This window comes from Centruroides vittatus, unplaced genomic scaffold (assembly GCF_030686945.1).
Source record: "Centruroides vittatus isolate TY-2023 unplaced genomic scaffold, ASM3068694v2 contig_351, whole genome shotgun sequence".
In the NCBI taxonomy this organism is placed as follows: Eukaryota; Metazoa; Arthropoda; class Arachnida; order Scorpiones; family Buthidae; genus Centruroides; species Centruroides vittatus.
Genome location: NW_027122174.1, coordinates 1,102,246 through 1,129,354, shown reverse-complemented (window position 1 = coordinate 1,129,354; position 27,109 = coordinate 1,102,246). Strand labels below are relative to the sequence as shown.

The 27,109-nt window shown below is 33.4% G+C and overlaps 1 protein-coding gene across 2 annotated transcripts in view; it reads right to left on the bottom strand.

The window, feature by feature from the left end:
• The window catches only part of LOC136974592 (rab GTPase-activating protein 1-like), a 134,626-nt gene that overhangs the window by 23,729 nt on the left and 83,788 nt on the right, over nt 1-27,109 (bottom strand). For both annotated transcript variants that reach the window (XM_067269514.1, XM_067269515.1), the window contains 6 exons: nt 26,021-26,164; nt 25,909-25,950; nt 22,978-23,106; nt 20,217-20,303; nt 17,492-17,602; nt 6,335-6,439 (listed from right to left, as the gene is read on the bottom strand). In XM_067269514.1, coding sequence (XP_067125615.1) covers nt 6,335-6,439; nt 17,492-17,602; nt 20,217-20,303; nt 22,978-23,106; nt 25,909-25,950; nt 26,021-26,164 — 618 coding nt within the window. The remainder of the gene's footprint in view (nt 1-6,334; nt 6,440-17,491; nt 17,603-20,216; nt 20,304-22,977; nt 23,107-25,908; nt 25,951-26,020; nt 26,165-27,109) is intronic.

The window sequence follows — 27,109 nt, the reverse complement described above, 5'->3', positions numbered from 1 at the left end:
TCCTACATATTACCTAGAAAAGGCGCTCGCAAAGTTCTTGCGTGAACTCCTTCCAGAATCACCGTACGTTACCCCATCATCTGTGGCTGCCAAGTCCGCAATTGTTTCCAGCATAAGTAGAACGCCCCAAAGCTCCTATACTTTCTACAAATTGGATGTGGTGTCATTATACCCATCTGTGCCTGTTTTCGAGGCCGTAATGCTTGCCAACGCATTGATCATCAGAAAAGGTTTTAACATACAACAGGTGCTAGACATACGTGACGCCCTAACTTTCATCACCGAGCACAACTATTTCCTTTTCAACAAGAACATCTACTTGCAAAGGCAAGGAGTTCCTATGGGCTCTCCGCTATCTGCAGTCTTAGCTGAGCTCATTATGAGAGAAATCGAGCGTAGAATCTTCCACTCCCCTCTTGCCGTCAGTTATCCGTCACTGTATCTGCGCTATGTCGACGATATCTTAATAATATGGGAGAATACAGAAAAGGAATTTTTCAAATTTGTGCAGAACTAGCAAGCATATACCCCACGATCAGTTTCACCTGGGAGAAAGAGCAGGATGAATCAATAACATTCTTGGATTTGTGCATAAAAAAATCGGTTGAGAAGCCGCAGTTTGCAGTTCATCACAAATCTAACGAGTTACCGTCTATTATCCCAGCAGATGCTTTCCAACCGTCGAGATATATCAATGCCGCCATTGCTGCACTTGTTAGAAGGGCGCTATTACTTCCGTCGACGCAGATAGCAATAAAAAGTGAATTAGACATCGTCAGACTAGCGGTATCTCGTGCAGGATTCACGCGTGGCAAATACGAGCATGTACTCCGCAAGGTAAAGGAGTCCCTATTCCCACGTACCACGCTGCACAAAAAAGAAAAAACATCCACAATCCAGATTCCGTTGCCGTATCTCGGACCACCCTCTATATGCATCAGTCGCATCTTTCGGCGGTACAACTACAATCTACCTATAACCCCTCTACCAAACCTACGTAGGTGCATCTGTAATGATCGTGACAAGCTAACTACTTTAGAAAAATCAGGAGTCTACGCAATACATCTAGAAAATCCGGAAACGGGAGCTAGCACAAGATACATAGGAGCAACAACAAGAATGCTCGCCTCCCGTCTAGCAGAGCATCAGGATGATGTAGCAAAAGGAAAATATACCACACAGCTCGCTAAAAAAGTTCTCGAGCAAGGCTACAACCCCCTCTGGTCCAGAACGGAAATAATAAAGTGTTGTAGCAATCGAAGGCTTGTACTCATCTGGGAAGTGCTTCTCACAGCTACTACGGAAGCATGTAATGTCCCCACTCTAGATCTACCCGGAGTGTGGGTAGCATTATATTGGCGCTTAAACAACGAAACGCGCCTAACATCGTATCGCCATTGCGGTGTCAGTTCCACGCATGTGCCGCCCGCACCGTAGATTTATGATTTTCGAACATGCCAACATCTTTTTTGCGCGTTCGTAACGGAATTACCGGATGCCTGTTTTTGAATTCAAAAATTCTGTTCTCCTTAGAACATTCTGCACGTTCGTTTTTTAAAATAATTCGTTTCACCTGAAGACGACGATCATAAACTCGTCGAAAGTGCTTGTGAAAATTGTAAATAATTATCAAAGTTGTGGAAGAAAATGTTCAATAAGTTTGAGAGGTGATCATAAATTAAAGGCAATAATAAGAAAAAGAATCAAGCAGATGATATGGAAAAAAAAGAAGAATGTAAATGTGACACACAGTACAATAGTTCAGACTTCATAAAATTAACTTATTTCTAAGACATAAACCACTCCAATCTAGGAAACAATGAGCGAAACAAGTTCAATGGTATGAACACTATTTTAACTGGACCTCCAAATATTGATTTGTCACTAAAAGTAATCTTATTTCAAGATTTTCTGTATCTTACAATGATCAGGGTGTACAGAACAAAAGAAGCCTTTCATCCACTACTTTAAACCAATGTGTCAAATATCCAAGAAATGTAATGATTTGGAGCACATGTCTACAAGAGGTGTAGGCCATATGACAACTATTAAAAGTACCTTAAATTTCTCAGGGTATGAAGAGTTTCTTGAATACTTTTTGATTGGAAGAATTTTATTCAGATGAGAATGTTTTCCAAAAAGATCTAACACCAGTTGGTGCATTGAAGTCAACTCAAACTTGGTTTACAGACAACAATATCTGATTACCAAACTTGAATCCTACAGAACCTCTGTAGGGGAATAATAAAACTAAGATTGATGGATGAAAAAGCTTCAAGGAGAGTTAAAAGAAAAATTGAAAAAAATTTTTTGATCTGAGATTACACCTAATAATTATCAGAAATTTATTCACTGCCAATGATCTAAAATGATCATTATGTGAAGTTTCAGGATTGGAATTGATCTCAATATTTTGGTCACTTACCTCAAGTCTTTAAAACTTAGCTCAAACACAGTAAGCCTGGAATATATCATCACAAAAAGCAGCACACATCTGAACCTTATGATAATTCAAGGATATTTAATGTAAACAAGCATTTTTGATCTGCACAGATCATCTTCAGGTTAGAATGTTTTCAAAACAAAGCAGAAATGGAACATTCTTAAAATCACTCAAAAAATGTATAAACAAGAATATTTTAAACTTTTTTAAAAAATAATTTTTTAATTCTATTGATCCTGTTGGTAGAAAGATTGCCAGACACAAGATAATTGTCCTTCTTCCTTGAAATTAATGCAATGACCTCTCTTTTGTGATTTGTATCTTGAGAGCTTCCAGTGTCCTGATATGGTCGTTATGTTTAGGTTTTCGTATAATAGAAGTTTTGTCCAGATAGGCTTGAACGTTGTTGTCCGTGGCATACCTGGATAGGACAGTGTTGTATTTTCTTTTATCAATATCATATTTGTGTTCCACAAGTCTTACTTTGAGTGATCTCGTGGTGGCACCAGACGTATTCAAGATCACTTTCGAATCTGTTGTTCTATTGTCAACGGAATCCTATATACTCCTGGTAGCCTAAGCTTGTCAGTGTTGTCTTTTCCATTTCTCAGGATGTTAAATATAGTGGGAACATGTCTATATGTTAATCTATCCCCTTTGTGTTGGGCAATCTCTTTATACAAGCTTCTCATGTTGTAGTTATAATCTAGAACAACGCGACACATGTTGCGAGTTCCTTCCTAACATTATCCTATACAAGAAGTATGTCGACAATATTTTTATAATGTGGAAAGCAAAACCTAATATAGAAAATTTCATAGAACAAATGAACAACAACCCATATGGGCTTTCCATAAAATTAGACCAAGCCAGCAATTCAAGGGCACACTTTTTAGATCTTAATATCATAGTTAAAAACGGAGTTATCCATATGAATATTTATTACAAACTGTCACACTTTCCATTGTTTATACCTGTGATCTCCTATGAGCCACATGTCTACAAAATAGCTGTTTCCTACCCTAATCAAACGTGCTTTTAACCACTGCACGAATTACGACGACACGTTAAAAGAGCTAGAACGTCTAGAGCAACAGTTGGCAACCAGTGGTCTGTGAGAAAATTTTGGAGGTCTGTGGAAAAATTTGGACATTGAACTGAAGGTTATGCGAAGTATTGCAAAAGAAATGCAAAATGATTAGTTGCTTTTTACGCTCATTGGGGGGTTTCTATTCAAATCTAAAACCAAATATGAAGTGACTGCTATCAATAAATAATAAACAATATTGTGAGTGTGATAGTCGTCTTTCGTGGAAAAGCGCTAAGAATCCATAAACTTATTTCAAATAAGCGCAATGAACTTTAGGCTTGTGTTAATTTGTTATAATTAAACACGCAAGTTCCATATTAATATAGTAAAATTGAACTTTTATGATCATTATTCTACTACTGATTTTGTATCGTTTAAAAAAATTCATGGTAGTGGTCCGCGGGATTCAAAATTGTGAGTTTAGTGGTCCGTGAGGTCGGAAAGGTTGCCGACCGCTGATCTAGAGAACATAGCTAAAAGACATGGTTAAAAAAAATGTCTTATTTGTAATTTAGCCAATGCCTATTCCAACAAGGGTTCGTTCTATACTCAATAACAATATATCGCAAAGTGGGAACACTCACAACATGCGCCGCATTGTTCTAGATTATAACTACAACATGAGAAGCTTGTATAAAGAGATTGCCCAACACAAAGGGGATAGATTAACATATAGACATGTCCCCATTATATTTAACATCCTCAGAAATGGAAAAGACAACACTGACAAGCTTAGGCTACCAGGAGTATATAGGATTCCGTTGACAATAGAACAACAGATTCGAAAGTGATCTTGAATACGTTGGTGCCACCACGAGATCACTCAAAGTAAGACTTGTGGAACACAAATATGATATTGATAAAAGAAAATACAACACTGTCCTATCCAGGTATGCCACGGACAACAACGTTCAAGCCTATCTGGACAAAACTTCCATTACACGAAAACCTAAACATAACGACCATATCAGGACACTGGAAGCTCTCGAGATACAAATCACAAAAGAGAGGTCATTGCATTAATTTCAAGGAAGAAGGACAATTATCTTGTGTCTGGCAATCTTTCTACCAACAGGATCAATAGAATTAAAAAATTATTTTTTAAAAAAGTTTAAAATATTCTTGTTTATACATTTTTTGAGTGATTTTAAGAATGTTCCATTTCTGCTTTGTTTTGAAAACATTCTAACCTGAAGATGATCTGTGCAGATCAAAAACGTTTGTTTACATTAAATATCCTGGAAATTCCCATAAGGTTCTCAGATGTGTGCTGCTTTTTCTTTAAAACTTAGTTACTGTTTTGGGTAAATTAATCGCTGTTGTTCTCTTTTAAGAAATCCAATACCTTTTATATCTAAAGGCAGTGAATTACATTTATTTTATAGCTACCTATAAATTATTTTTAAAGAAAAATTAACTTTTAAATACCATATTGATAAAATAGTGAAGAAAAATCTCAAAATTCCCAAATTTTCAGTCCTTGGTCCTGCCTGTATGCTCAGTAGCAACTGCATTGTTCAACAAATCAGATCATGTCTTTTCATGCTACCTCAACTGAATCAGTATAAAAAAAATTTTCAAAAATTCTCTACAGGCATTAAATTTTGAGTTGGTTGAGGAGGAACACAGAAATATATGTAGAGAAAATAACTAGTAAAGTATCTATTTCATAATTTATGAAATAGGTATTATATATAAAATATAATACTTAGAATATGGAATATAAAATTTACATGTAATTATGTGGCATTTTCTTCGTACAATTCTGGCTAAATGAATAAAAAAAAAAGTATGGTATACAGATTTAAACTATTTTTAACTGCATATAATGTCTGAATGTGACCAAACTACTCATAGATTGATGCATTGTTGATACTATTCATAATGGCAACAGTTGATACAGTGTATCAATCCATCAGGTGTAATATCAAACTTTCCTTGATCATCAAGGAATAAAATAATCATTTAAGAATCTGAATGATCTAACAGAATGAATTGGTGCAGTATACAAAATAAACACCTTTAACAGTGCATACATTTGCAGATCTGCAAATATATGTGCATGGTGAAAGGTGGAAAGGTGGTGAAATGGCCTGACTAATTTTAAAGGTGGAACTTTTTTAGCTTGTATATCACCTAACTAAAAGCTTAAAACTTCAGGAAGAAGAAAAACATTAGTGTATGTAGATCAGTGGCTTGCAGTAACATTTGATCACAGGGAAGCCGTGCTGGCCCTGGATAGAATCATTGGAAGCATTATACAATATTTTGCTGTGTAGCATCCACCAGCTAAGCCAAGTGAGGTTTACACCATTCAAATATTTTCACTGTGGAAGCACAGCGAAAATATTTGAATGGTGCTGTCCAGTATTCGACAATGCAGTGCTTCCATCAGGAATAAGCATATACAAATTTATATTAGAATATACAATAGCAATCTTATAGTTGTTTTTCACGTGTATAGAAATTTGTAATAAAATACATAATGTGATTATAATAATACAGTACTTTGAATTATTTAAAATTAATATATGTTAAAATATGAAAAATGTGCTTCCACAGCTTCCATGGATGGCACACCACTGATGTAGATATAATTTTTCTATAGGGCTGCTACAATTATTACATTTAATACATTATTACATTTATTAGTTAGCTTTATGATAACCAAATGTAATATAGTTCTAATTGTTTGAATAATTAAAAACTAATGACAGTTCAATTGTACTTTTTATTACATATTCAGAAAGTATAGATTCCACATTATAATTAAAGCCAGTCTTTTCTCAAAATAAGTTTACCTGAATAACTTCCTCTTCTAATCGCTTCTTTTCATCTTCTGCATCTATTAAGGAAGTTTTTGCAGTCAACAACTCATTGTTTAGTGCTTCTGCCTTGTCTTCAGCCTGAAATTAGCAAAGATTTTAAACATTTATAATACAATTATCTGTTATTATTTTTAATTAAAATGGGATTTTTTGTGTTAGTTTAGCATCTGAAACTTACAAAATGAAGTGACTATTGCAAAAATTGTCAAAATAACTTTTGTATTTGACATAAAAAAAAAAACATTCTAATAATAAATTTTTTTATTTGCATTAAGGCTAGGCCTTGTTACAGGAGGTTATTTTTCCAGTAATTTATTAGTATACATTTGTTAAATAACATTCATTCAATTTTGACATAGAATTTTCTAAATCATGCTTGGCCATATCAGATAATTTTTCAATATCATTATTATTTTAAAATACTAATAAAGATCTTGTATGAATAAATTCCTCCTCTTATTTTTATGATATTCCTTTCTTCTTATCATTTTAGTGTGTGATTACTTTTGCTTGCTCATTATGCTCACCTTTAATTTACTGACAGTGCAAAGTTGTCACTTCCACATGTGGTGAACCTTTTCGCATACATCTGGCAAAATCACATTACATATTCACTTTGCTGCTTTCTACAGACTTTCCATTGTCTGGACCTTTACTTAGAAACAATTGTTGCTGAAAACTCCATTTGACTTGTATCCAAGGACTTTACAGGTGTGTGTCTTCATTATTAATAAACATACTTCCATCTGCACAACTGATTGGGTAGTAAATTTTATGGACTTCACCAGAATAATGCTGGGAAATGTACAGTACACTTCAATGCACAGTTATACATTAACAATTGTTTTAAGAATCATGTCTTATCTTTGCATTTAGTGGCACTCTGAGGAGAGGAAGTGGTCCCTAGCCAGTCAAACTCCAATCACCACCATTCTTTTTTGTGAAACTTTCTTTTCCTTCAACAATCCATGAGGTCATCACACTTTCTCCTCTGATATATCAGATTATTCTCTTTTTCAGGATTGTTGCTTCTTGTCTGAGATTTTTCATGGCATATTAATAGGTTAATTGATTTTCCTTTCCTTCAGACTTATCAAATCAATTTTATAAAGTGATGACAGCTTTACTTCTTAATATAACTTTTTCATTTGTACCCCTCTTCAAAGTGCATATGACATATAAATATTTTAAGACTGGGTATGTTTTTTTTAATCTACAAACTAAATTGATAATACAAATGAATTTTACAGCATATTTACAAAATAAATTTTAATGTAAAAGAATAATTGTCTAAATTAAATGAAATTGTATTAAAATCTTTCTAAAAGATCTTAAATAACATTTGTATATTAAGATTTTCTTCTTTTGATACATTAAAATTTAGTGCCATTATATTTAAATTATTTTTACCAAAAATTTCTTAGAAACAAATAGTAGCAATAAAGTATGTGCAATTATAGCTGATTTTGTCATTTTAAACTTTTTCTTTTATTTGTGACTTTAGATCAGGTAGGCCTAATTACTATAATAAATGTTAACATTATTATTAAATTAATAATATAACAGTTAATAACTTACAAACAAGTAAGCATTTACTGACTTTTATGTTTCTCAATTAAATTATTGTTCATGCACTCTTAAACCTAATGCATCATTCCTCAACAGTATCTTTAAATTTGAGGTCATCTATCTCCCCATGGTCTATATATTTATATCATGAATTATGTAATTGTATGCTGTTATTAATATTAATTTTATTCTCTGATTTTAATTTTATGATGTCCATATGTTCAAATATTTCTCTTTTTAAAGGGTTCTATTTTTTTAAAATTTGTATTGTATTCTCCTTTATTTTCAATCTTCTCTTTTTGTTGATGTAGCTCAGGTATAGCAAGGTCTCATCAACAGTAATTATGTATGTGCTCCTCCATACAACTAACTGGTTTTGGTGACAATTTTTGGACCTTGATTCAAGCTTATGAACTTTTTCTTGCAGATCACTAAACTTCAGATCCTTTCGTAAAATATTTTGCACAAATTTAAGAGTCGGACAACACTTAATGGCTACTTTTCATTGAATATTGGGTTTTCTGTAGTTGTTAGGGTCTTCACTTTCTTGATAATTTGTAATACATGGCCTTATGACTATGTGGCTTTCTCCACTGACAGAAGCATGTCTTGCCAAACTGACATTAATAATAAACCTGCTCTGTTGAATGAAAAGTAAGTGTTGAAACAGCAGACTGTCACTATGCTCCTGGAGGAATAATCTTTAATCTAACGTCCACTTTTGTCCATGAAATGTAGGATATTTTTGAAATGACTACATATTAACATTTTAGAGAGTTCTTTATAACTGCACAAGATAGCTTGGTTAAACATCTTCTGTAAAACAAAAATTTAAGATTCATAAGTCAAGTATATTTGATGTTCTCTCCAAAGTTTGTCAGCAAATATACATCAGAATACTAACTCTTAAATATGAGCACAATTCTTTTAGAATATACTTTTCTAACATTGAAAGTTTAGAAACTGAATAGATTCACATAAATAAACTTCCTTTGATTCCACTCTTAAAATATTACTTCATTTATGCATTAAGGAATTATTACAAGAGAATATTTATCTGGCATTTTTTCCAAGTTAGAACTTATCAGTCTAGATCAGTGGTTCTCAAGCTTCTGGAATATCAAACAGGTCCTTGTACACTGTTCTCCAAAACAATATGAACACCTACAAGATTCTTACTTAGCTGATAAAACATTTATCAGAGTAGCCTTTATTTGTCATAGGTAGTTGTAATACAGGTACTCCTCACTTTACGACCGAGTTCCATTCCGACAACTACGTCGTTAAGCGTTGGTCAATAAGCATGGAGCTTGTGCTGGGAATATAGGATCGTGGTAAAATTATACAAATTATGCAACAAACTTCAAATTTATTCATAAAAAGACTATTATAGTACTATAAGACTATTATAGTACGCTTAGTGCGCATGTCACCATTCGCCACTGATCGACACTCAAGCTGAGAAAGAGGATTCCCCAAATTGCAGGTCGAAACTTGATTAGTCATAAGTGTGAGGGGTCGTTAAGCAGATAGGTCGTAAAATGAGGAGTACCTGTATAGTAATAATTATTAAGAATCTATTCAATTCATTACTTTGCACAGATAAGTGAAAATTGTTTCTATTTCTGTCATTTTGACACAACTATCTATTATAATCATATATCATTTGCATGTGATCATGACAGATCAATGTGCCACAGCACAAGTTGAGAACCATTAGTCTAGACCAGTGATTCATATCTTTATAATCTTTGTATTTATACATTCAATGTTAAAAGACAAATTAAATTTTTAATTAACATTTAATTCAATAATCATTATTACAAATGTCACTAAATTGAGGTTCAATCTTTGGAAGCAGAGCTTGCAGTTTCACTATGAATTCATATGAACTTTCTACAAAATGGTTGGTGCTCTTAGAAATTTTTCAGAAATTTCCTTTTTTGCAGTTGTCTTTGCTACAATTTTTTTTCAAAATCACAAAAATATGTTTTGTGCATAAATATACCTTTTGTGTATTAAATGAATTCAGTTAAGTCCTCATTAATCAAATATTCTTGTTCTATATTTACATAATATAAAATTACTTTTACACCAATCAAATATTTTACTACCTAAATGTTTTTGTAGATCAGAAAACAAAACTTTTATTAAATTCACCTGGAGTAGTAATTTTTCCTACTACTGCAGGTGAATTTAATAAAAATTTTGTTTTCTGATCTAACTGTCAGTTTTGTATCAAATATTAAACACCAGTTAACGTCCTACTAATAATCATTGTCCAAGTAGACGATAAAAAATAAAATGTATAAAGTTCATTGAAATGAACTCACTCAGCAAAATTAAATCACAAACAACCAAACACCTTAAGTTGCTGAGAAAATTTAATAACTAACAAACGTTTTCAGCCAAATCTGTTGGCCATCATCAGGTTAAACATATTCGAATGCAAACACAAAATGGAACAAAAAATTTAAATACAAATAAATAAAATAACGGATAAAATATTTATATTTAATTTTTACTTTCTTATATGTATAACAAAAATATATAAAAAATATGTATAGGTTAAATAAATAAATATTAATAAACTACACGAAACTCTAATAAATGCAAGAGGTGCATTTATCAATAAATTATACGAAATTCTGACAAATACAAGATATGCAGTCATAACAAAATCAAGGCATTAAATTAAGAGCTATCAAACCTCTTAATTAAATATTTCCATGCCGAAGGCAACCCTTCAGCATCCCTGGCATTAATGCAGGCATTATGTAATCTGCTCTTAAATATTTCAATTTTTTCGGCGCAAAACGCTAAAGTCGGTGAGTGTACAGGTTTAATGATGTCTGCTTCACCCCACTTGACTACCGAGCCTTCAACCTGCACCATCTGAGATAGAATTGTGGCGTTAGATCTTTTACTGATGTTGTATTTGTGCTCCCTCAATCTAATCCCTAAGCTTCTATTAGTAACTCCAATGTAGTTTTTATTAATGCCTAGTTCTTGGTTTTCATAAGGAATTTTGTACACTCCAGCCATTCTTTCTTTATCAATACGGTCTTTGTCGTTCCTTAATAATTTGTACAAGTTGGGAGCCCTCTTGAAAATTAACTTGGTATTTTTGCGGGCTGAGATTTCCTTCATGATAGCTTTTCTTTCTTTCTGTCATACGTGAACTTTGTGAATTTGCGGAAATCCCCTCCTTGAGCTTTTGTTTTGTTATTCTTGTAGTTTTTGATTAGTGCGGTTATCATATCCGCCCTGTACCCTAGAGTTCTAGCGATATGCGATATTGTCTTTTTGTCTATCAACCACACTACTGCAGTAGAGAAAAGCCCTGCGAACAAGGGCACGGAAAGCAGCCATTTTGTATTGGTAAGGATCATTCGAACGCGATGGAATGTACAAAGGGCTATGCGTTGGTTTTACGTACACTTTAGTGATCAAATGTCTTCCTTGAATTCGATGTCAATGTCTAAAAATTGACATCGAATTCAAGGAACGACATTTGATCACTAAAGTGTACGTAAAACCAACGCATAGCCCTTTGTACATTCCATCGCGTTCGAATGATCCTTACCAATACAAAATGGCTGCTTTCCGTGCCCTTGTTCGCAGGGCTTTTCTCTACTGCAGTAGTGTGGTTGATAGACAAAAAGAAATATCGCATATCGCTAGAACTCTAGGGTACAGGGCGGATATGATAACCGCACTAATCAAAAACTACAAGAATAACAAAACAAAAGCTCAAGGAGGGGATTTCCGCAAATTCACAAAGTTCACGTATGACAGAAAGAAAGAAAGCTATCATGAAGGAAATCTCAGCCCGCAAAAATACCAAGTTAATTTTCAAGAGGGCTCCCAACTTGTACAAATTATTAAGGAACGACAAAGACCGTATTGATAAAGAAAGAATGGCTGGAGTGTACAAAATTCCTTATGAAAACCAAGAACTAGGCATTAATAAAAACTACATTGGAGTTACTAATAGAAGCTTAGGGATTAGATTGAGGGAGCACAAATACAACATCAGTAAAAGATCTAACGCCACAATTCTATCTCAGATGGCGCAGGTTGAAGGCTCGGTAGTCAAGTGGGGTGAAGCAGACATCATTAAACCTGTACACTCACCGACTTTAGCGTTTTGCGCCGAAAAAATTGAAATATTTAAGAGCAGATTACATAATGCCTGCATTAATGCCAGGGATGCTGAAGGGTTGCCTTCGGCATGGAAATATTTAATTAAGAGGTTTGATAGCTCTTAATTTAATGCCTTGATTTTGTTATGACTGCATATCTTGTATTTGTCAGAATTTCGTATAATTTATTGATAAATGCACCTCTTGCATTTATTAGAGTTTCGTGTAGTTTATTAATATTTATTTATTTAACCTATACATATTTTTTATATATTTTTGTTATACATATAAGAAGTAATAATTACATATATGAATATTTTATCCGTTATTTTATTTATTTGTATTTAAATTTTTTGTTCCATTTTGTGTTTGCATTCGAATATGTTTAACCTGATGATGGCCAACAGATTTGGCTGAAAACGTTTGTTAGTTATTAAATTTTCTCAGCAACTTAAGGTGTTTGGTTGTTTGTGTATAAAGATCCACCCATAAAAAGTTCTTTTCATAGCTTGCTAGTGCTTCTTCAATACATAATCTTGAAAGTATATACTGTATTTATAAATGAATTGCTGAATTATTAACAAAATCAAATGTGAAGTTCACTTAACAAAACAAAATGGTTAATGTTCTTACATTGTTAATTTTAGAAAACAATATCAATATATGTAGAATGAAAACACTATAATTTTCTAGGAATTATCACATTCATATACACCGTAATCACCCAGATGCATTTCAGAAATTACATTTCTCTCTCAGTGGGTTTTCTTCCTTAGAAGCAAAATAAGTCACAAAACAACTATATATATGAGGGTCATCTAAGAAGTAATGCCCATTTGGCTTTAATAAATTAAAGAAATATATTTTATTACAAAACTGAAGCTTACTTTATTTCTCTATATATAATCACTGTTGTTATTTAAGCCTTTATCATATCTGTCCATGAGCTTTAAAATTCCCGTGTCGTAGTCGGCTGCTGCCAGTCGCTGCATTCTTCATCACTTCCAAAACGTTTTCCACCCAGGAACCCATTGAGCTTCATGAAAAAGTGAAAATCACAAGGAGCAAGGTCCTGACTATAGGATGGATGATCAAAACTTTCCCATCAAAACTGAACCAGCAAGCCTGTGATTGTGAGGGTGGGCATTGTTGTGAAGAAGCACAATATCGTGAGAAAGCATTCCACACCTATGATTTTCGATTGCTCACTGTAATTTTCTTAGAGTGTCATAATATCAATCTGCATTAATCGTAGTGCCTTTTGGCATAAAATCCACCCTTACAATCCCAAAAAACCATCACCGTGAATTTTCGTGGTTGTTTTGGGTGATGAGGGATGATGCCACTCGAGTGATTGGTGCTTGGTCTCTGGGGTAGAGTGAGACACCCATGTCTCATCACCAGTAACAATTTGATCAAGAAAGGCATTTTCATCTATGTGATACAGCTGGTCACTCAGTTGCCAAGGAACCCATTGTGCACAGATTTTGCTCTAGCCAAGATGTTCGGACACAATTTCACCAAGCAAAGAACAAGAAATGTTTGGGAAAGAAACATGTAACTCATCCACGGTTATGCATCTGTCTTGCATGATTTTGTTCTTCACTTGATTCTTCAAATCATCTGTGATGAGTGATGGATGTCTGGGTCGAGTTTCGTCATGCACATTTGTTCGTCTATTGTTGAACATTTCACACCACTTCCTCACATTTCTTTCGTTCATTACTGTATCACTATACACTTCCTTTAGTTGACGGAAAATTTCTGCAAGTTTCAATTTCTGAGCATTCAAAAATCAAATAACACCTCTGACCTCACAGTTGGCGGGACTTTGTTAACAATGAACTGTGATACAATCACAGAAAGCACAATAACAACTTGTTTTGACTAGCACTCACACAACACTGAGAAAAAATGTCAGGGAAACTATTCGACCTTGGGTAGAAGCCAGATATCATTCTGTGCAGCAAGAATGCACAATAGGTCATTACTTCCTGGATGACCTATGTATGTTAACATCAAAGATATCAATATATTGAATTGAAGCATAGCATATACTTTTCTCCATTGTTACTTTTGTGGTTGATACAAGTTTTTGAACTTTTCTTGAATATACAGTAGAGCATCGATTATCTGACTCCCGATTAACTGACCGCGTTCTAGTCAGTAAATTCAATTGTCCGCTAGTGACGTGGCGCTACAATATTTGGCTATGTCTGTAAGGAACTGAGTCCGAGCATTATTTTTATTTTATTATTATTTTTCGTTTTATTATATTTTGTTTGGGGCTTATGTTTATTTAGGACGAAAGTTCTCCACCACTCTCTTAGTAATAACGAAAAAAGAAGATAAACCAACTCACGAAAAAAACAAGCGCTGTAGCAAAATCTCACGCACTTGCGCTGCCCAGCGGAAGTAAACAGTCCGCAGAAAAAAAAAATGGAGGGGGAATCCCCACACTCACTAGAAATACTTACTAAACAGTAATAACATCCCAGAAAATTGTGCTAAATACTTTGTAAACGGTTTATAAGCTTTTGTCGGAAAATTAAAGCTGCCAGAAAGAAACTTAATGTTAGAAAACTAAGTATGTAAATAAGGGGAGTAACCCAGCTGAGTTGTGACGTCACCTCACAGCACGTCCAGCACGTCAACCGAAGAATGACGAGGTGATTCCTGGTCGAAGTCCAGATTGAGAATTAGGCGATCCAAGGTGTTAAAGAGGAATTCGATTGACGATAGCGAAAAGATTGAGAAAACAGGTTCCTAGTATAGTGAGGTTACGGATAGACGTTTAGCTCATAAGAGATTTTGTTCATAGTTCCTAAGTATTTGATTCGTCCCCCAATACAGCTTCTTCAACCTTAAAATTCCCGGTACATAAGACGACAGTTAACACATAAACTAACGTTTTCGATCCTCCACCGAGGTCTTCGTCAGGTTCGTTGATCATGGAATGCGAAAAGAATCGAACGCTTTCGAAATTCAAAAAGATCGAATATCCCCGCGTGCGGTAATGACGAATGATACAACGTAAATTTAATAGACAGGAGTAAAACATGATTACCACTGTGGATGCCTCTCAGAGGCATATCGCCACGCGCACGATAATACGTTACTTTCCTTGAAATTAATACATTTCCCCGATTTGGTAGCCTTGTAAATCTCAAGAGCCTCCAAAGCCCTGATGTGGTCCGTCTTAAACGACTTCTTAATGAGTCTGGTGTTATCGAAGTCTGCTCTTATATCGGGGTCCGTGGCGTACGTCGACAGGGCGGTGGTGTGTCTTTTTTTGGCCACATCATATCTATGCTCAGAAACCCTTTTTTGAACAGATCTCTTGGTAGACCCAATGTATACCAGGTCCCTTTGGAACCTGTGATCCCTTATCGGGATACTATACACCCCTGGTGCCCTTAACATATCTGATTTGTCTTTAGCGTTTCTGAGAAGCGAGTAGATAGATCGCGTCCTCGAGTATGCCAACTCGGTGCCCTTCCTTAGCGCTATTTCCTTGTACAAGGAATGCAGACGTTTGTTGTATTGTACAACAGTGCGTTGGTGTTGGTCGGGCTTCAAATTAGACTCACTCCGCACCGCGGAGGCGTGTCGCGCTGTACTTGTATCAAGGAAATTACGGGCTAAACTACGGATAAGGTTACCTCCGTATCCATGACTAGCGGCAATGTCTTCAATGTGTTTAAGCTCCGTGATCATATCTTCTCTTTTAGAATTATGGGTGAATGCCCTACTTACTAACGCCCTGAACGCCGCAATCTTGTATGGATATGGATCTTCAGACCCAGCGGGTATGTACATAGGTAGGTAGCCGGGTTTGTAGTACACCCGCGTCCCAATATTGTTCATATTGAGTTGAATGGTGACGTCTAAAAAGTGCACTCTGGTGTCTGATAGTTGATCAAGTTTGAGCGTTAGGCCATACGGGTTGTCATTTACGCTGTGCAAAAAATCATCAACCTTCGGCTCGCTCTTCCATATGATAATCACGTCATCCACGTACCTACGGTACAAAATAATATCAGGTGTGAACTTGGAAATGACTTCTCTCTCTAACCGCCGTAACACTAATTCGCATAGGTCGCCCGAAATTGGGCTCCCCATGGGTACCCCCTCTTTTGTAGATATGTGGTATTGCCGAACCTAAACAGCGAATTGTAGCACATTAGATGCGTGAGCTCAAGTACATGCTTGCGATGTGCTGGAACGTTGTACTTGGATATAGTATCCCGATAAGGGATCACAGGTTCCAACGGGACCTGGTATACATTGAGTCTACCAAGAGATCTGTTCAAAAAAGGGTTTCTGAGCATAGATATGATGTGGCCAAAAAAAGACACACCACCGCCCTGTCGACGTACGCCACGGACCCCGATATAAGAGCAGACTTCGATAACACCAGACTCATTAAGAAGTCGTTTAAGACGGACCACATCAGGGCTTTGGAGGCTCTTGAGATTTACAAGGCTACCAAATCGGGGAAATGTATTAATTTCAAGGAAAGTAACGTATTATCGTGCGCGTGGCGATATGCCTCTGAGAGGCATCCACAGTGGTAATCATGTTTTACTCCTGTCTATTAAATTTACGTTGTATCATTCGTCATTACCGCACGCGGGGATATTCGATCTTTTTGAATTTCGAAAGCGTTCGATTCTTTTCGCATTCCATGATCAACGAACCTGACGAAGACCTCGGTGGAGGATCGAAAACGTTAGTTTATGTGTTAACTGTCGTCTTATGTACCGGGAATTTTAAGGTTGAAGAAGCTGTATTGGAATTTATATGTACCGGTAATCACGGGTGAAGATTGTCTTTCTATTTGATTCGTCGAATTTTCAAAGGGAAATTAATATTAAGTTAAGCTAAGTAACTGAGTTTATTGTCGGGTTGACTTGTTGATTTTCGTTAATAAATTTTGTTTTGGATTATAGACAATTGTACATAGTAAATTCTATTTACTAATTAAATATATTTGAAACTTTTTTTGCTTTGACTTGATATTTGTCGTTATTCTTACTAATATTTTCGGTGCATGCGTAAAAGCCCAGGCCTGGCAAACTAATCTCGAATCCGTGTAAAGTACCCGTTAGGTTAACAGAAGTTTTATCGGCTGCAGTTAGTGTCGGTTTCCTAAGATACTAAAAATAGTACTTTACATGTCTTGGCTACTTTAATATTATTTTTGTTAAATTTTTGCGTGTTTTAGCTGGAAACACTGGCTCGACCATGAAAGGGAGGCTAGTATTTAAACCAGGCCTAATACACTATACTAATAATGTATTTTTTCATACTTTTCGGTTATCCGACCAACCCCAGTCCCCAATTAAGTCAGATAACCGATGCTCTACTGTATTTAAATAAAACAAATGTATTTGATTTTAAAAAATATACTTACAATATCAAGGTCATTGTGCAAACTTATCTTGCATGACAACAATTCATGTGCCAAATCATCATTTTCTTGTTCTAGTCGTATATTGCTTTCTCTCAAAAATTTGTTCTCATTCTGTAATCAAGCAAACAGTCATTATTTTGATAATATATTTGAAAATTGAAAAATTAGAAAAACACATTGGCATACCCTGGACTTATATGCAAGCAAAAACAATTTTGAGACATGGTTCCAATATAGAATGCAAGTTATCAGATATGTATTGTAACTATGTCTATATATTATTAATAGTATTAATTTCATTCCTACCATTAAAAATAATGTTTCTCATTGTTGACAATACTCTTGCCCATTCAAGAATGTAAGATAAGGTTATTTTCACACTTTCACACCGAATTTTCCACATTTGTTCATCTAAAACACATTTGTAACAGCTGGCAAACATTTGGTTGGTGTTAAAACAACCACTGTTTCAAGGAGCTCAAAATATGTTGTTTGAATACTTCAAAGGTTGATTCTGTACACAAACATACATCAAACGAAACCCGATATCATAAGCAAATACACCAACAACTGCTGTACAGCAATATGTCTATTTTAGCCCAATCATTTACGGCAGTTGATTTTGTACAACTGGATTCATAATTTAGCAACCTATAAGCAAGCATGTGGGTGTCATCACTTATGTAAAGTAGCATATCTCTGCAAATTGTAAAGATCTTCTTAAGTAAAAATACCTCATGGCTAATTTGTACCAATTTTGATGGGTAAATCCCAAAATTTTTTTTTTTTGGATCTCTTAGAAAGAGCATCAGGATCCATGTTTTCAATCTTTGTCCTAACCTTCCAAAAAGGAGGACGATGACTTCAAAAATTGGAAACATGGATTCTGATGCTCTTTCTAAGGGATCCAAAAAGAAAAATTTTGAGATGACCCATTTCGAGATTTACCCATTGAAATCAGTACAAATTAGCCATGAGGTATTTTTACTTAAGCATATCTCTGCAAATGTGTAAAGTAAGAAGATCTTTACAGAGTGATGACATCCACATGCTTGCTTACAGGTTGCTAAATTATGAATCCAGTTGTACAGGATTGATTTTTACTCCCAATTTAAAAAAAAAAGTTGTACTGTGTTAAGTGACCAAATTTGAAAGTGTATCCTCCTATTGCATGCCATCAAAGCAAGCAAAGTTGATTGCAAAACCATTTGTGAAATGTGCATGTAGAGAAGAATGAGGTGATCCCTACATCAAGGTCTCTTATGTCAGAAATCATAAAATATTCAGAACTAATATTCTGTAAATAGGAATTTAAGACTATCAAGTTTGAATTTTCACTATTACAATTTTTTCTTCTGTCATACTTACTTCTTTATTTTGAGTCATCCTGTTTGAAAATTACTAACACTAGCTTATAGTCTTAAACTAATCTTACTATAGTGTAGGGGAAAAATGGAGAGGGTCAAGCATGAAATGACTCAGATAAAAATAGACATATTACTTACATTCTGGAACATAAGTCCAGAATATGACTGTATCTCTCTTATCCAATGCCTTATACATTTTTAAAGGATTGCTAACTACAAAAACTTTTTCAAGTAAAACCTAAATACCATCTTTAACCCTTTGCCCCTGAAAGTACCGATTGATTGGTACCACCGATTGTTAAGCAAAACTTTGAGGGTACCGATTCATCGTTACTCTGGTAAATATTGATTTTTGTAAAACTTATCAACAACAGACATCAGCACTTAACGGCATCATCTTGTCTATTGTCTGTTTCACATATTTTTGTCCAGGTGGTATTTTGTTGACTTAATTTATTTTTTTCTGGTAATTTTTTTAAGAAAAAAAAAGGATTAATTAAAAATTTTTATTTCATTTTTAGCATATTCATGCAATAATATTACTATAATAAGTTTATTTAGCTATAATAAGTCAACATGTTATAAATATTCAAGTTGTGACCTTCAGTTCTGATATTTTATAAATTTTTTATTTTTATCGAAAATATCAGCAAATGTTACATGTATTGCTACCGGTAATCATATGTTTATTACAAAAGTATATTAGTTCATTATATTAGTTGATAGCAGAATAAAATTTTGATTCCAAACAAGTGTTTTATATAATATGCGATAATTTCACATAGAATATTGTTTTGTACAATTCTATATAACACTTATGCATGCATGCATGTGTGTTTATTCAATGTCTTTCTGGCTCAGTGCCAGCAAACAACTAGGTAATTAGACAATGTTAATTTTCACAAAATGTTACAAATTATCAAGTTTGTGTGTCAGTTCTGATAGAAAAATTTAAGGAAAAAAAATAATATATAATAAAATGTATTGAAAAATATCGTATTTAAAACTAAAGATATTAATAAATGTAAGTGATTTTTTTTTCATATAGATATAACGATAATTTGATTTTTGGTGAATTTTTAAAATAATATTGCCTGACTGACCTATACTGCCTTAGGAGGGATCACAAAATAAACGTAAACAAGATGTCAGGGGAAAAGGGTTAAGACTAAAACATGACATTGACAATTATGTAAACATTCTAAGTAAACCCTGGGTTTATCTTGGAACAAATCCAGGGATTGCTGATATGTATGAAAGTCAATAATTTGTTAATAATTATGTTGCAGAAATTTGCTTTGATATTTATGCACTAGACCTTATAATTTATACAGAACATCTAAAGGTATTTAACACACCTTAAGCCTTTCCAAGGGATCTTCTCTTAGTTTTTCCTGCTCCTTCAGAATGAAGTATTCTTTCTCATATTTTTTCAGTTTTTTTATCTGCAAATAAATACAAACAATACTATTAAAAATTCAATCCATACAACATTCTTTGTCTTATGACAATGAAATTATTTTGTGTTTTTGAAATCTTCTAGGTCTCTACTCATACTACTGTCTATTCCTTGAAAAGACCACAATGATTCATACTTTGAGTGCTTGCTTGCATCCCCATATCCATTGTTTTCTCAAAAGGTTAACTAATCAATTTATATGTTTGCATTGATCATCGTAAGTATTCAGAACTCTGTACATTTCTGTACTGAGTAATATGGAAATAAACATCTTCACCTGTACTAGCTTTTTAAATCTCACAAATGTCTTACTAGTAATATTGATTAAAACTACTCCAATGAGATCTAGAATAGTCTTTGTTTTTTAATGTATACAATTATTTTATGATTATATTCACTGAAGGTGAGCCAAAAAATCTCAAAGTTGGCTTGAAATGCATATGAATTGTTCAAAATATATTCAATAAAGGTTGAGTTGAAAGCCTAGGAATCTTGAAAACTGGTTAAGTTGCAAAATCAGTTTACTGAATTATGTTGACACAAACATCTAACAGTAGTACTGGTAATACCAAGGAAGCAAATTAACTAATCAAGTTTATTTTGAGGATAAAACCAGTCTTCTCTTTATCCTATTTATTAAATTTGACTTACCAATATCTGGACCAAACATCCATTGTCTATAGAAAGCTCAATACTATTCATCAACTTATAGCAACAGAGCTGAGCTTTCAGAGTCCATCAAGCTTATTCACAAACTAGTGGAAATGACCAAGGTTTTCCAGATAATTGAATACCTTTGGTTCAACATTTGTTACCTTCTTCATTTTTCTGCACTGCTAAGGAAACAAAATAACACTTCTGCTTAATTTCCTCATATTTAATGTATTCTCTCACCACACCGGTTTGTTTAAAAACAATACTCATACCCAAAACCAATCAACAGTGTGAAAACTTCCAAAAAAGCAAACGTTTTTGATTCCCCTCCTGAGATCTTCGTCAGGCTCAATTAGGGTCAAATATTATTCAAAGCAGCATCAGAATTCCTTCCATTTTAAAAAAAAATTTTTGGAAGCAAGGCACATTTTAATTTTTAAAAAACCTTTGAATCCAGTTCCAATGGAAAGAACTAATTAAGCCTGATGAAGATCCCAGGAGGGAAATTGAAAACATTTGCTTTTTTGGAAGTTTTCATACTGTTAATTGGTTTTGGATGTGAATATTGGTCCTCATATTTAAATATTACAGCTTCAAAATGATGAAATTGTACTCTATAAGGTTGTTAGTCTTCCCTATTAAACTGGCTTGGTTTGTGCTCAGCATTGTCCAATGATAGTAGCCATTTCTAGCATGAATGGAATATCATTAATTAAACTAATGTCTGAACTTTACATATAATATTGTAGCTCCACTGTCCACACATTTTGACTCTAAAGAATTACTGATGATGACATCAGTCTCCTCATAGGTCTTAATTTTTTATTAGCAAGATACTGCCGTCAGGTGTAATCATTTTGTAAAGTTCTGCAGCTCATAATGGATCAACATTACCACAGAGATGTTTGGTAGTTGATGAGTTCTCAGTTCAGGAATTTACAATGAGGCATCAGATGGATACAAATTTAACTAAAGCAGAAACTGGCATAGCAATCAGAACATTGACAGAGGAGTTTGCTGAAGACCCATTTAATGTTCTGACTTCATGTCAGGAATAGTTTGGTTCTTGGTTTAAATCAGATACCCTAACCCAGTGTAGCTGCTGAGCTTTGGCCAAATCTTGCATCTTGACTGAATCTGTGCTTCAGTCTGACATTCACTCAAAACACCTCTAGATTAGGTAGACTCAGATATTCTGGAAATGGCTAAGATAGGGTTAACAATGAATCAAACTCTGCAAACAACAAAAAAGGTAACAAAGTCATTTAGGATAACAAGTTTATTCTCAATAAATATGTCAAAGGTAGTTTTATGAGCTCTTTTTCCATTCAAAAACAGTTTCAAGAGATCTGGCTGAAAAAATTACTAGATAGTAGCATCCTCCTCTTCAGATTATTATTCCATGTAACATGGAGGGAGACCCATCACATGATGTCTATACAAAGACAGTTAAATTTAGCTCTCATCAAATTTATTAGTGATGTCTTCCTGCCACCAGACTTGTGAAAGCCATAGAGCTATAGATTAAGTTAAACAGCAGTATCCAGTTTTCTGTGCAGTCTCTGCACAGAGTACCTGAATGTTATTAGACTTCAATGGTCTCACAATAACCACTGTGAATTAGCTATTGCCCAAATTCTTTAATGTATATAAGAGTCAGAGAGATATATATCCATCCATGGCATTTAACAAAATTATAAAATAAAACGAATCTTGTTCCAAGTGTAAGATTTGCAATATTAAAAGTTTATGAAGAGAAGACCACTCTCTTCATATTGTAAATCTTACACTTGAGTTGTTAAGCCAATAAGATTGATTGAAGAGTTGTTTACATTTCTTCACAGCTTAAAAGAAAATTATTATTCAATTCACTTACATCCACTAGTTACTTTGCACTCGGTCATCAAATGCAAGACAGGTTTTGATTTATATCATTCATCTTGATAATGCACAATATAATACCAAATTTTCAGAATAAAAATTAATGCATGTAGAATAATACTCACCTTAACTCCGACTGCAGTTCGAAGCAGATACTGTGCGCTTTCTTCCGACCGGTACTTTTTTGGCAAGGTCACTCGAAAATGTTTGAGAACACCCTCAAAATCTAATGTCAACAGTTCTTTCTTAGAGAGCTAATTACGAAAAAGATCATGATTAAGCTTAAACTTTTATTGAAATGAGACACTACTTAATAACAATATTTATACTAACAACTTTGGACATGCAAGTATTTAACAGTAATTTATACACTCAATATAAGAAATATATTATTTTGTTTATTGTTAAACTAAATAAATAATGAAACAATAGTTTGATCTCTTTATAAATTGACATCTGGATAAAAGAAATGATTTAATAGGTGCATTTAATGACACTATTATCATCTCGTAACAACAACAAGATAATCTGCTAAGATTTTATTTCAATAAAAATATAGAGTATTTTAGTTATTAATGATATCAAAGCAGTTGAAATATAAATAGGTAGCTTTCAAATATTAATGATGCATTTTTACTAAAACTTATTGTAAATTATCTTAAAGGAAATAAATCTGTATTTAAGATCTATAATATGACAGGATTTTGAAAATAGAAACTAAAACTTTTAATCTCTCTTTGATAATGTACACATTTTCTATGTCATATAAGATTTATCCTCATTATTATTAAACAGAAAAGTTTAATTTAAATTTGATGATTGTTGTATTTATACAACAGCCACATTGCAACTTTGCAGGGAGATGTTCCCATCTTTTGTGTAATTTTTCATCCATATAAAGCATTACAAATAAAAATTTGACTTTCTAAAATATTTTTCAAAATGTGCATTTCAGCCATATAACAATATTATAACAACAAAGTCAACTACTGCTGTAGGCCATCAGGCTATATAATGGCTACATTAATAATAAATTACCAAACAATTTGACCCTAGATGACCCTAGAGGGAGGTGTTAGGTATCATCTTGTAATAATTAAAATTATAATTATTAAATTTAAATAATTTAAATTAGATTATATATAACAATATTTTTGTCTACACATTATCAATTCTTAGAGCCGCCGCAAACTACAGGAAGCGAGAACTAGCATACGCTCGGTTGTGCTCCCAAGCCCCATCTTTTATCCCATGAGGCTATGAGCCATTTTTGTTAGGTAAGCTACACAGGCATGAAGCAGCCACAAACTACACAACGTTTGCTCATGTAATGTAGTTCACATGACATGGATTTCACAGGTGTGGATTGGCTATAGAACAAAGATTTTATTATAACCTATACAGTGGGTGATCGGTTAACAAACATAATCCATTCCAAGACTTTGTTTGCTATCCGAATTATTTGTTAACCAATTATCAATTTACCATAGGTTTTTATGGGAATTCGATTAATTCATTCTGGAAACCCCAAAAAATAAAAAAATATACTTTCTTGCTATGTTTATTTATATGTAATAATAAAAATACATATATACACAGTCTTGCATTTTTATTAGTCATGTTTTTTTGTTTGTGGGAGTTAAAGAATCTGTCTAATGTCGATTGCTTTACTCTCTTCTTCAGGATTTTCAGAAGTAATTAATAGCATTGTAATTGTAGAGATCCCCAAGCCTATTAACCTCAACCTGGTTTGTATGCCATTTTAAGACTGTTGATATAACACCCCCTACTTCTTCAAAAGATCTTTAATTATTAGCATATATCGGCATTAATCCTCTTTTTCAGAAGAAAACATATCTCGCAGAGTTTCTTGGTGTTCATTCAAGAGTTCTTGGCGTTCTTCTGTTGTCAGATCTGCTTAAGGTTCCATTATGAGCTCTTCGATGTTCTTTATTTCTCAGATGTGATTTTTGTTACTCCTTTAGCTGCTTGAGTCTTCTTGATTATATTGTATCTTTCTTAGATAAGATTGAACTGTGCTCTACTGTAGAGCCGTACTGCCCAGCAACATCAGACATCTGCACATTCTATACCTTTGCTATTATACTCTCACCTTTTGAAAATAAAAACTGACACAAAACTTAGAGTGCCCGCCCGACAGTCTCGTGAATACTATAAAAGAATTGTTTCTGTCAGAAAAATAAAAGGCTGGAATTACAAGAAAGTATTTCAAAGTTTGAGGAATACTATCTGATCAGTATATATTGGATTGAGTGCCAATGTTGACGTCTCCCGCGCTCCGAAAAGTTTCAAATTGTTACCTGAAGACAAGGGAAAATCAATCGGTATTTGCTATTTCTATTGCTTCTTTTTATGTTTGTGCAGTGAAGTGTTTGTTATCTGATTTGTTCGTTAACCGATCACCCACTGTACTTGTTATCAGTCAATTTTCGTTCCAAACTGTGAAACATCATGGGAAAAACATGCCTACTAGTTAAACCTAGTTAGGCTTAACTAACTGAAAATTATATATAGATTATTATTTATATACAATGTTTATACTATTTTCAATACTGAACATATTAATCATGTAATTTACGTACATCAATAAAATTCTATTATTTCTTTTTCGACATGTGACACGTTCATGTTAAGGCTGATTGTAACCTTGTTGGCTATTCACACAATCTCTAGCAGATGGCACTAAAAATTTAAAGCTCTTTCTGTGGAAAAATCCTTCTCCAAAAACTCTCGAAAACAGAAGTAGATAGAACCAAACAGTTTTGTGTGTCCACCTGCTTCCACTTGAAAGGTTTTGGAAAAAATGTTCCCATAGAAAAAGTATTGTTTTTAATGCCATCTGCTGGAGACTGATTGTAACCTATTTGATTATGCATAGTCTTAATAAAATGATGATATGTCAGTTGTACATAGTTATTTGTTCAGAAAACATTCTAATTTCTTATCTTTACCCTGTTTTTATAAACCTATAAAAACTATGTCAGCTAAATTGTATTAAATATTTTTAAATTATAAAAAATAAAAATACTTCTTACCATAAGCAGAGCTAAAGAAACTTGAAATATTGTATCCATTTCCTATAAAAAAAATTACATAGTTATAACTTATAAGACTAAACTTTCATATTTTTAGTTTGTGATAACTTACATTTAGAAGAAACAAATCGAGGATGTAGAATACTACATTGAGAGGAAATTTAGCAGTAAATAAAGTCAAAAACCATTGTGACCCAAACATGTGCGCTTCTATTCCCAAATTTCCAAAATGATTGTACAGATCAGGCATCTGATCCTAAACATTTTAAATAAAATCATTAAAGGAATTATTAAAGAAATTGCTTTAAAATAAAAAAAACACAGAGGAGTTACATATATTTGTTAATACAACATTTCTAATAGTTTCAATTATTATATTATGATTATCAAGAAATTCTTTCCATAATTTATAATATATTAACATCATATTAAAATTTTACAGAGCTAACCATTAAACCTCAAAAATGATGAGAACATCTCTCAAATATCTAATTGTAAGTTTCACAACATTTTAAACACATTTATTTCAATGTCAATATGATTGAAATGGGTAAGAAATTATTTCAGATTTCCTAAATGTTTAAACCATAACAAATTAAATTGCACATTTTATTTAAAATTTAATAATTATTAAGTTTGATGGAAGTATAAAAAAGTATCCTAATATTATTGATATTAGGATACTTTAGGATATTAGGATATATTGATATTAGTACACTTTCAAAATGATCTAATGGATAAAAAAAATTATATCTTTAGCAAGAATTTCAAATAGTAAAATATTCTAAATTAAAGCTACAATAAGATTTATTAGGATTTTATATATAAATACAGTGGAACCTTGGTATATGACCTTAATCAGTTCTGATGTTTGGATTTATACCGAATAGGACCTTTCCCATAAGAAGTAATGTAAAAATGATTAATCTGCTCTCAAGTAAAAAAAAAACTCCTCTTGATATGGTATATTAATGGGTTTGTAAAATAATTGAAACACTGTTTGAGCACATTAATAAAAAAATAAATTTTATTATAGATTTTTAAAGTTACTACAGTAATAATCACAAATAATTGCGTCTAATACGCTGTCGCCAGCATACTGTTTTTCAGTTATCCAAAGCAAAAGCAATTTCTCAACATGATCTAATGTCTCCGGTCTCTGTTTAGAAATTGATTTAACCCCTTTCGCAACGTTACCAGA